Source organism: Prionailurus bengalensis, chromosome B3, assembly GCF_016509475.1.
Source record: "Prionailurus bengalensis isolate Pbe53 chromosome B3, Fcat_Pben_1.1_paternal_pri, whole genome shotgun sequence".
NCBI classification, from domain to species: Eukaryota; Metazoa; Chordata; class Mammalia; order Carnivora; family Felidae; genus Prionailurus; species Prionailurus bengalensis.
This window is the reverse complement of record NC_057355.1, coordinates 40,088,240-40,100,345: the sequence shown is the minus strand read 5'-3', so window position 1 is coordinate 40,100,345 and position 12,106 is coordinate 40,088,240. Positions and strand designations below refer to the sequence as shown.

General features: G+C 48.4%; 1 protein-coding gene across 6 annotated transcripts in view; it reads right to left on the bottom strand.

The window, feature by feature from the left end:
• Positions 1–12,106, bottom strand: part of PARP16 (poly(ADP-ribose) polymerase family member 16) — a 22,525-nt gene extending 10,419 nt beyond the window's left edge. For 2 of the 6 annotated variants that reach the window (XM_043555150.1, XM_043555151.1), the window contains exons 1-2: positions 10,951–11,791; positions 11–148 (exon numbers count right to left, since the gene is read on the bottom strand). In XM_043555150.1, coding sequence (XP_043411085.1) covers positions 11–148; positions 10,951–11,124 — 312 coding nt within the window. In that variant the 5' untranslated portion in view covers positions 11,125–11,791. Of the gene's footprint in view, positions 1–10; positions 149–10,950; positions 11,806–12,001 lie in introns of those variants that run through there. The other 4 variants (XM_043555148.1, XM_043555149.1, XM_043555146.1 and 1 more) reach the window with 3 other exon arrangements.

The window sequence follows — 12,106 nt, the reverse complement described above, 5'->3', positions numbered from 1 at the left end:
AAAGTCTCACCTCTGACTTCCCTGCACTGTGGATTGTCAGGACCTTTGAGGATAAAATCCAGCTCACCAGATCCCTGGCACGTTTGTCTTTGTCTCCGGAGGACTGGAGAAGTTCTTTCAGGTTGGGTAGCTTGCTGGCATCTGCAAGCTGAAGAGAGGAAAAATCTCCATTAGCAAGGATCTGGAACCAAATGATAACTAGGGGGCCCTCTGGTGGTAAAGCACAGAATTGCACTCCTTTCATGTTACAAGGAATTTAAGAAGAAAGGTACAGGTGTGGATTCCTTTTCCAAATACCACACTCTAAAAGCTCTGAACCCTGAAACATTGTTTTGTAACTCATTTGCTATAAAACCTGACCTGAGATGATGTGAGGTTCACTAGTCTTTATTTTTAAAATCTTTTTTTAAAGATTTTTTAAAAATCTTTGTTTTTGTTTTTGTTTTTGTTTTTTTAATTTTTTTTTTCAACATTTATTTATTTTTGGGACAGAGAGAGACAGAGCATGAACGGGGGAGGGGCAGAGAGACAGGGAGACACAGAATCGGAAACAAGCTCCAGGCTCTGAGCCATCAGCCCAGAGCCTGACGCGGGGCTCGAACTCACGGACCGCAAGATCGTGACCTGGCTGAAGTCGGACGCTTAACCCACTGCGCCACCCAGGCGCCCCTAAAAATCTTTGTTTTAATAGACAGAGTTTATTTATTTTAATAGACAGAGCGTGAGCATGGAGGGGCAGAGAGAGGACACAGAATCCAAAGCAGGCTCCAGGCTCCAGGCTCTGAGCTGTCAGCACAGAGCCCGATGCAGGACTCGAACCAATGAACCGCGAGATCACGACCTAAGCCGAAGTCGAACACTTAACCTCCTGAGCCACCCAGGTGCCCTTAATCTGTACTTATCCCACTTCCTATTACTATTGATGTGATACATTTTGCTGCAGGAATATCAATGTCTGATTATGGAATACCACCTTGCTGGAGGAGTCACCAAATACATGGTATATACAAGTGTGGATAAAGGGCTATCAAGGCCTTTTCCCTTCAGCATCAGTTAACCTCCCGTCAACCTGTCTCCCGGAGACCAGATGGAAGTAGTACGTCAACTACATACATAACCAGGCAACACTCCTTATGGTAAAAATGACCCAGGATGGTAAACTGGACCTGGACTGAAAAAACTATGAGTGGGCAATCCATGGCTTTGGGTTTCCCTGAGTGTGGTGACTTTTTGTGAGGACTCTGGCAGCTGTGTCTATGGTGTTCTTACAAGAGAGCTCAGCCCCTGTGGAACATGGAGCTTCATTTAGGTAGGCACTCCCCCACCCCCCTCCTTACACCTCAGCTGTCACTCTCAGGAGGCAAAGACAAGCTCCTGGACCTCTGTGTGGGCTGCTATGGGGACTTAAGCAAGAACAGAATGCCGATGCTGCCCTGCAGCGAGTGTCATTGTGTCCAAGAACTGTACTGTTTAGGCTGGTGCCCCACGTGAACAGAGTCAGGAAGTTTAGTTGTGTGGGTGCAACACATTATTACCTTTGTAAAATTGGGCAGAATCTGAATTGAGAAACACATCTGATGCCAGGATTTCTTATAAGGGACAAGGGACCTGGATTTACAGAAAGCTACAAGGTTCTATAGCTTTTGCTCAGAAATTACAGCTCACTAGGAGCCAAATCTCTCCAGCATGGCATTTAAAACACTACAGACTAATGTTGAGTGAACATAGCTTGGGTTGTACCACCTCCAAGCTTTGCTCATTCAGTCCCCTGGGATGCTCCTTCCTCCACCTCTACTAACCCGGGCACCCCTCTCTCCTCTAAACCCGAAACCCCTCAGTCCCAATAATCCCTCCCCTGTATGGCTAAGACTCCTGGAGGCCGAGGACTATCTTGTGTTTTCCTTGTTCTTTTTTTTTTTTTTTTTTAACATTTATTTATTTATTTATTTATTTATTAAAAAAAAATTTTTTTTTTCAACGTTTATTTATTTTTGGGACAGAGAGAGACAGAGCATGCACGGGGGAGGGGCAGAGAGAGAGGGAGACACAGAGTCGGAAACAGGCTCCAGGCTCTGAGCCATCAGCCCAGAGCCCGATGCGGGGCTCGAACTCACAGACCGCGAGATCGTGACCTGGATGAAGTCGGACGCTTAACCGACTGCGCCACCCAGGCGCCCCCAACATTTATTTATTTTTGACAGAGAAAGAGAGAGAGAGAGAGACAGAGCATAAGTGGGGGAGGGGCAGAGAAAGAGAGGGAGACACAGAATCGGAAGCAGGCTCCAGGCTCTGAGCTGTCAGCACAGAGCCTGACATGGGGCTTGAACTCAGAACTCTGAGATCATGACATGAGCCAAAGTTGGACGCTCAACCGACTGAGCCACCCAGGTGCCCCTATCTTGTGTTTTTCTAATTCTCTTTCCTGGGTGTAGAGGAAAGAGCAGACAGACCTGGGTTTGAATTCCTGGTCTGTAGGCAAAGCACTGGACCTCAGGACCTGAGGCTGTACCTCAATCTCCTCTAACACAGAATCCCCGCTGCTTCCATGTCAGGTTCCCAAGAAGATGAAAGAAAGTAGTAGATCTAAACATGTCCATTTCTTTTCTTCTCCATTCGTCTAGAAAGCTGGCTGTTGCTGACCTTGAGGATTTTGTTTCTTAACTCTGTTGTAGAAAATCAGAAACATTTCAGGATTGCTTTATTCCTGTCTCTGTTTCCAAAGAATCAATCACTAGCCTCAGACTTCTAATACAACAATCTCTATATGCCTTGTGGAGCATCAGTGAGGATCCAGTTAAAAACCGTGGATGTGTGGGTGTGTAAATGCTCCATGAGTATCGATGCTCCACAGTGGGGGAGTCAGAAAGGTAAAGAATTATGACTGAAATCTATTCATTGTCATAACAAAGATGTATACTAACTACTAAGGGGACCAGGCAGGACTTTTGCTAAGTGAGGGCTGGGGGAATAAGGGGTTGTCAGGAAAGCTTCACAGAGGAGGTGCCCTGTGACCTGGGCTTCAAATGCAAAGGAGCAGAAGCAGGAAAGCATGGTGTGTAGTCAGGGAGATGGATGGTGACTTGGTGAAGTGTGCAGGCTCTTGTCCCAGGCAGCCTGGGTCGTAACCTGGGCTCTTAAACCCCTATTGGTGTGTGACCTGGGTGAGTCATTTGACCTCTCCTGTGAACTGTCAGACCTTGAATCCTGTGTGTGTCTCAGTTTTCTCAAACGTACAATTTGGATAGTATTAGTAGCCTCTTCACGAGATCCCTGTGAAGGTTAATCAGGTTAAACAAACACGGCGTTAGAGCAGTAGGAGGGGATTAAGTGCTCTCGCGTTAGTAGGAGTGCCGCAACTGTTGTCCTCGTTAGCTGCAGGGAGTTCCATGTGGCTGGAGCCTAGAGTATGGGGGAGGGGTCTCCAGAAGGAACAGGAGTGAGAAGGTAACATCAGTCTATGAAGGCCTTGACCCACCTTGCGGATTCGGGGCTTTGTTCTATAGGCAATAGAGAACCACTGATAGTACCCTCCGGGGGCCATCCCCACAGCCTGCTACCTGCACAATCCAGAAGACACCCCTCAGCAGCCTGTGGCCTCCTCTGACCTTCTTTTCTACTCCTGATCCACACTTGTTATCCCAGAGCCAGAGCTCAGCCCTCCTTCCCACGATTACTGTCCCTATCACTCCTGTTCTCAAATCCCACCTGTGAGCCACAGCCCTTGCCAATAGTCCAGAACACAGGGAGCAGCAAAAGAATAGTCAGCTAAGCCAGGCCCCTTTTATGGGTTCAGTCTGGGAAAGTGGGAGACATCCCTCCTGGCTCGGAGCTGGACCTTGGCCTCCCCCTGGAGCAACATCTCTTCCAGAACCCACGCCCTCTCACTGCTACCTGCCCAGATAGGGCCCCTGTGTGTCCTGCCCACTTTGTCCACTCTTTAATCCCTCAACTGACCTCCCGTATGTCCCATTTCACTTTTCAAGCTACTCTGAAAAATAAACCTGCTCCAACAAGTTAACAGGAGTCTTCCTCTTATGACCAAAACCTGTCTGCATTTTAGCAGGGCCTTTGAGGAATGAGCCATAGAAGTAGAGTTGCCCGATAAAATACAGTCTGCTCAGTTAAATGTGAATTTCAGATAAACAACAAAATCAATTTTTTAGTATAAGTATAACCTGTACAATACTGAAGGCATAATTGCACTTTCAAAATTATCTGTTACTTATCTGAAATTCAAATGTAACTAGGTGGCTTATCCTTAGTTTGATAAATCTAACAACACTTCCCTTAACAAGACCCTTCTGCATCTGGTCTGGCTAGCCTCTCTGCCTAACACCTCTCACCACAAACTTCCCACCTGCTGCCCCCATGCTGTTCATCAACTGCCCTATGTCTTTCCTCTATGCTTCTGCAGCTGCCTAGTGTGACATTTCACCACATCTTCAAGGCCAGCTCAAAGTCACCTCCCCTGTCCCTGACCACCCATGACTTCTGTGCTCCCCACTGCTCCATGCAGAATCCCATGCTGGTACTTGATTCTCTGGGGCCACCTCAAATATGGTTGGGACAAACACTTCCTGAAGGCCAGCCACATCTTATGTATCCTGCTGGACCCCCTGCAACTGGCCTAGAAGCTGGCATGAAGTTCAGAACAAGGGAGTAACAGCTGCTATGTATTAAGGTCTTATCATGAACCAGGCACTGGGCTAGATGCTGTGCATGCATCATCTCATTTTATCCTCACAACAGCCTTTTTTTTTTTTTTTTTAAGTTTATCTATTTATTTTGAGAGAGACAGAGAAAGTGAGCGGGGGAGGCAGAGAAAGAGAGGGAGACAGAGGATCCGAAGCAGGCTCCATGCTCACAGCAGAGAGCCCGATGCAGGGCTTGAACTCGCCAACTGCGAGATCATAACCCGAGCAGAGGTTGGACACTCAACTGAGCCACCCAGGTGCCCCAATTCTTTATATCACGACAGCCTGTTTTAAAGGAGGGAGGAAACAGGTTTGGAGAACGTAAGCACCATGCTCAGGGTTGCACAGCTATTCATTCAACGGCAGGGCAGAGACATGAAGCCAGGCAGGCTGACTCCAGAGCCTGTTCTCTGGGAGTCTCTCCTACCAAATTAATGGAGAAATAAATGTATGTATGTATGTATTTTAAAGATTTTAAGTAATCTCTATACCCAACATGGGGCTCGAACCCACAACACTGAGATCAAGAGTCACATGCTCCACTGACTGGGCCGGCCAGGCGCCCTTCAATGGAGAAATTTATAATGGACTATTTTAGCCCAAAGGAGCAATTCCAGCAGAACTTTAAGAGGCTGCTTGGGAAGCTAATACAACCAAGACAGCTACTGGCTGAGCCTAAGCCCTGTCAAAGGGACGGAGAAAGGTGTATGTAACTTGTAGAACAGAGCAGGGTCAGGAGGTGGAAAACCCTCCATGCAGACAAGAGTGACAAACCACAGTGCTTGACAGCAGAAGGCACTTACCAAAAACTTGACTGAGGAGAATGAGAGTTCAGGAGGAAGGAAGGCATTTCTGGGGGGTTAGGGGAGAAGGCAGAGGGGAGGGTTTACGGAGTGGCTGGAATGGGAGTGGTGGGGAGGATTCCGAGAGACAGAGCAGAGGGCACTCCCAGTGGTACAAAGCATGGTAGACAGGCAAAAGGTAGTCCCAGACTTAAAAGCACCCAGAGCCAGAGGGATGATGCAAATGAGCATGGGGGGAGTCAAGGAAAGAGAGGTGAGGACAGTGTTGAACTGGAACCCCCTGGCTTAACAAGGGGCCCAGCCACCAACACCCAGCTACAGCTGGGTTCTGCCGAAGGGTGACTTCTATCCAGGCTATGGAGCCTCAGATGTTTTTCTTTTAAAAAGAAATCACCAAACTCCTGCTTGTTCTTTTTTTTTTTTTTTTTTTTAATTTCCCAATTTCTAAAAGGTCAGAAGAACAAATAAAGCCTGTCATTCCACAGAGCACACTTTTGCAGCCTCTGCTGTGAGAAATAAAGAAGTATTTAGTTGGAGCAGGGGCTGAGGAGCCTGGGCAGGGCTTGAACAGTGGGCCGTGCTGGTGGTGGCAGGGGTTTGAGAAAGGAAGTGCCTCAGGAAACAGGTGGTTTGGGTAACAGAGAGGACAAGGGCAGGGAACCAGGAGGAGACGAGTGGAGGAAAGGGAGGGCCAATGACCCTGGAAAGAGACAACTCATGTCTTTGCTTTGAGTGAGGGAGTGACAGGGCAGCCCGGTGGGCACTCTGCAACCAGATCATAATCTCCTGATGAGGAGGCCTAAGAATCTGTGTCTACAGAAGCTGCCGTAGGTGATTCTTATCACTAGGAAAAGGTGGGGATACTCAGGTTTAGTTATTAAGCAGAAGGGCTGACAGCAGGAAAGAAAAACATCTGGAAAAAAAAAAAAGATCCTTGTCTAGGAAGATGCCAGAGGTCATAATTACTAGATGTGGGTGGAGGTGCTAAAAGGGAATGAACCAAGAATCTTGTTAAAATGTAGGTATTGGTTGGGTAGGTCTGGGGTGGGGCCCAACATTCTGCACTTCTAACTAGCTTCCAAGTGATGCTGATGCTGCTGGTCCTCAAGCACACATTGGGTGGCAAGGGTCTGGAATTGATACAAAGGAGCCATTCCCCCTGACCTCCTACCCTCAGAAAGGGTCTTCAGGCTAATGGTGAACCAGGGCATGATATTTACTGGGGGAAAAACAAAACAAAAACCAGTTGTGACACCAATGACAAGATTCTGTGTCAAGTGACTCAGGAACATGAACTGTGCCCAGGATAGCTCAACCTGAAGTTTGGGAGCCAATGGTCATGGCTACAGGACATCCCAAGAATCTTAGAAATGCTCTGACCTGATAAGAGCTTAGCCAACCCTTTTCCCAAGGAACAAAGTCAGAAACCCTTAGCCGGAGGCAATCAGCACATACCTAATTTGATTCCTCAAATATCTGATAAGCACCTCTCAGGCCAGGCCCTGGGAATACAAAAAACTCCCAGTGCAAAATCAAAGAGCTGACTCAGAATAGAAATGTCCTGGAGCACCTGGGTGGCTGAAGGGCATGATCTCACAGACTGTGGGTTGGAGCCCAGGTTTGTGGGTTCAAGCCCTGTGTCAGGCTCTGTACTGACAGCTCAGGGCATGGAGCCTGCTTTGGATTCTTGTGTGTGTGTGTGTGTGTGTGTGTGTGTGTATCTGTCTCTCTCTCTCTCTCTCTCTGCCCCTCCCCTGCTTGTGCTCTCTCTCTCTCAAAAATAAATAAACATTAAAAAAAAAAAAAAGAATAGAAATGTCCTCCAAATAAGGCATGAGAGGTAAGAGACAATTTGGGTGCTGTGATGAAATAAGGCCAGAGCCATTCCTAAAGCCAAAGCTTAGTTCAGCAAGGGATGTTCCCAGGAAAGCAACAGCCAATAAAGTAATTCAGCCAGAGTCCTAAATTTTGGAAACTGCAACACATGTGTGATAGGTGTGTAATGACACCTCATAGTGCTGAGAAAATCAATTAAAAGTGGCTGAAAATGATACAATGAAAATGAAATGAAATGAAAATGTTCCCAAGTGCTTCAGCTAACAATAAGAGACTTTTTAACAGCTCCGTATCTTCCTTCTTCAGCTAACCACAATATAATTCAGAAGGACAGCTTTGGACCTGATTCCATTTTCTTTAAAAACTAACCTTTGAGGGGTGCCTGGCTGGCTCAGTAGGTCGGTGGAGCCTGTGGCTCTTGGTCTCGGGATCGTGAGTTCCAGCCCCGTGTTGGGGGGGGGGGGGGTAGAGTTTACTTAATAATTTTAAAAAGCTAATCTTTGGGTCAGATACAGGTCCAGATGCCAAGTTCTCTGCATCTTTCCTGTAATTCATGTAACATGTGGCAAAAGGAAACCTAAAGTATACTTATTTAAGAATGTGTGCATGCCCCCAGCCATCGACATGCCAGGCCCTGCCTGGTGAGTGGCTTTCTCCTGAGAAACTGCTCATTAAAACCATGCCTACAGACAGCCAAGAAGCTGTTCAGCCTGGGCTAGTTTCCCTAACAATGGTGCCCATAGAAGGAATATGGCGACAGAACAAGGTGGTAAGAATCTGTCCATGTTTCTCCAGTGGCCCTCAAGAGAAAGGGTGCACTGTCTAGAAGTGGCACAGTGCACCCCACGGCTGGACAGTCTGTCACTATAAAGGAGTGGCTATTTGGGGCTACCTGAATTGCCAATGCTCTCCCAAGGGACTTACAGGTATGACAAGAAGGAAGGAAGTGCCTTAAACTGAGAGCACAGATACCTATGGGGAGGGATGTGAAATCGGGTGGGCTCTATCAGGGGCACTTTTCCTTTATTGGTATCATTTGTATTTTTTATAACAAAAATATATCCAACCACTATTTGCAAAATTAAATTTTATGGGCCCCTGGCTGGCTCAAAGAGTACAACTCTTGATCTCAGGGCCATGAGTTTGAATCCCACAGTGGGTGTAGAAATCACATAAGTAGGGGCACCTGGGTAGCTCAGTTGGTTAAGAGTCCAACTTCGGCTCAGGTCATGATCTCACGTCCACGAGTTCAAGCTGCGCATGGGGCTCTGTGCTGACAGCTCAGAGCCTGGAGCCTGCTTCGGATTCTGTGTCTCCCTCTTTCTCTGCCCCTCCCCTGCTTGCACTCTGTCTCTCTCTTTCACTCTCTCAAAAATAAATAAACATGAAAAAAACTTTAAAAAAACATAAATAAACGAATATTCTTTAAATAAACAAATTTTTATAGAGTATGAAGAAATCCAAACAATTACAAAGCTCCCTTTGCATTCATCCCATATTCATCAAACAAACCTTATTCTTTTTGCCAAGAAGACAGGAAAAGAGCACACTGAACATTCTAGTCCACTTGGATGTTTCTTGGTAAAAATTAACAAGGTGCATTGTGGGGCACCATCTCTAGTGAGTTTGGTTCCTCTGATCCCAATCTCTCCTCCTCTGTCTACCCATCCTGAACAGATCCTCCTCTCACCCTGCCACCCCAGGGGTCTTTCAGAAATGCATCCTGGATCTCACCAATACCCTCCCCCGTCCAAGAATAAAATCAACACATCTTGGTAAGACATGCTCAATCCTCTTTACTCCAGTCTACCTCATCTCTTTGTGTTCCCCCACGAGAACCACACTAAAGTACAGACTTGTCCTTCTCGATGAGCACCTGGCTTTCTGCCCATCCTGATACTCCTTCTAGAATACCCCTTTCCTCTTCTCTGCTCCTTCAAATCCTCCATGTCCCTAGGGACTCATCATGCCATCAGCCGCTGCCTCTACTTAATGCTGCCTGACTCCAGTCCACTATCAAGGACTGGGATTCTGGCTCTGGACTCCCATATTATATAGAGAGAGCTTACCCCACAGTACAGCTGAACACCTTGTTAACCTCTCCTTGAGTCTTTAATTCTGCATCCTTAGCACCTGGCCCACAGAAGGCATATCATCTACTGACAAAAGCGAAGGAAGTTTCATCCCCAAGGCTCTGGTATCAGAAACTCACAAAATTGAATATCTGAATTTTCAGAATAAACCATGGGGGAAGTCAGTTGGCTTATCTTTCTCCAAACTCCTGCTCCCTGTACTCTGAAATACCTGTGCGCTGTGGTGTCCTTAACACATCCCCAGCCTGGGCTGCAATGGACAAGAGGCTGGGTCTTTGTCCCTAGACCTCCTGGGAGTGATAGCAAAGAGGGAACCCAACCCTGACCACCTCATCAGAGAAAATTCTAAACATCTCCCTTAATCTTTATCATAGTTCATAACATTCATTGACTTTTTAAAAGTTTGTTTATTTTTGAGTGTGTGAGAGTGGGAGAGGGGCAGGGGGCAAGGGGGACAGAGGATCTGAAGTTGGCTCTACTGACAGCAGAGAGCCTGATGCAGGGCTCAAGCTGACAAACCGTGAGATCATGACCTGAGCAGAAGTCGGATGCTTAACCAACTGAGCCACTGAGGCACCCCCATTGATTTCTTTTTAATGTTTAACTAATTTTGATTTCTGGGAGAAATCCACTCTGTTAGTGAAGAATTCTTTTTATACACTGCTAGATTCAGGATCATAATACTTTATAGAGGATTTCTACATTTATACTCCTGAGTGACATTGGCCTATAATTTTCTTTTCTTGTATTTATCAGATTTAAATCAAGGTTATACTAGCTTCTTTTTCAATACTCTGGAAGAATTTTACACAAAGTTAAACTGGAAACAGTCCCTCATTGCTTGGTAGAATGCACCAAGGAAACCAGCTAGGTCTGGGGTTTTCTTTAAGGGAAAATCTTTACTAATTCAATGTCTTTAATGATTATAGGTTATTTTGATTTTCTCTTTCTTATAGAATCAATTTTGGTAAATTATATTTTTCTAGGTAATTCCAAATATTTGAATTACAAAGACAACTGATATCTGGAATGCTGACCTTTAAGTGAACTTTGTAAGAAATTAAATGCCTTATGATTCATAGGAGAATAACAGCTTACATGTGTACTGTATGTTACAGTTTATAAAAGTACTGCCCATATATAACCTCATTTGAAGTCTGGGTATCTTTAGTGATTTTTGGTATCTGATTATTGGCAAAGCGATGGATAAGTTTTGATTTAGCAGAACCATCTGATTCAGATCAACACCCTACTGTTGGCCATGCTAGGAAATTTTGTGGAGGCCTATGCAACTACTGAATTCTTCACTTCACTCCTGGGAGTCACTTGTCATGAACAAGGCAGACACCAAGTGTGTGGATATTAGGGTATGGGTGAGTATTCTGAGTTCATGGAAACCTTCCCTAAGGCCTGGCTAGGAACGTTAAGTCTGGGGGCTGGTATGTTTACTAATACGGGTCCCCAGGCCACGTGGCCTGGGAGGCAGAGGACAGCACGGGAAGGGGTGAAGGGAAGCACACTCACCAGGGCCTCAAAGTCCTTGCAGTCGTGGCGGGCATAGGACGTAGGGAAGGGCCGCAGCACCGAGTCGCGCTTGTAGCTCTGCAGCGCCGAGGCGAAGAGGCTGCAACGGAGGTCAGCGGCCAGCATGTCGCGGCCCACCGCCTCCCTGACGGCCGCCCAGCCTGCTGGCTGCATCCGGGTGGCGGCGCGTTGCCGGGGGAGACGCGCGGGTCACGGGCTAGGGCCGAGCCTGCGGTCAGCGCGGAGCTGGGCCCAGGGACAATGAGCCAGAGGAGACCAGGGTTCCCAGGCCCGGGGTGGAGCTAGGCCGAGGGAAGAGATGACCGGGGTAAGAACGTGCTGACGAGTGTCTTCGGCGGGGGGCCGGGCCGGGATGCTCGCTGCCCGAGGAGACCCGCCAGTCGAGTAGAGGGACCGGCTGGGCCCGCAGGTCAGCCTAGGGGGCTGGGCCTGGGGATAATGGGGCCCGGAGGGGGGTGTCCCAGGCCTGGGGGAGGGGCTATGACATGGGATGAGACGACAACGGCGGGAACGTGCTGACACGTGTCCTCTGCAGGAGCCTGGGGCGGGGGGAGGGGGGACACCCCCAGGGGGAAGCCGAGGAAGACCCCCCCCCCCTCCGCTCCGGGCAAAGCTGCGGTGCCGCCTGTGCCTTCCTGTTCCGCCTCCAGTACGGCGCCTCCGAAGCTCCGGCGCTCGCCCGGCTGCCCCCGGCGCCGCCTGCGTTCCGCCTGCAGTGCACGTCCGCTCGTGGTGCCCTGCCTGCGGGCTGGACTCCGGGGCGGACGCCGGGCTGCGCGCCCCGGCCTACAACCCCTAGCTGCCACGCTCCCCACGCTGCTCCGCGCTCCTCCCAGCCCAGCCGAAGGCCCGCCCCTTCCCGCGCCCTCCTCCTTGCGGGTGCCGGGTGTGTCGCCCCGCGAGACCCGAAGGGTCCCCAGACGCAAGGTGTGCGGCCCCGGTGGAGTCGCCTACGCCCCTGCGTGCCATCCTCACAGAAGCCCTTGGTGGGGACTAGCCCGGGCGCCCTTTGACCCGCCCTTTGATTTACCTTTGTTCAAGCTTCGTGGACTGAGCCTGTTTGTCTCGCCTGGGGAATTGCTAACGACCTAGGCCTCCTGAATCGTTTCCCTCCAAAACTGGCAGCGCCATTTAA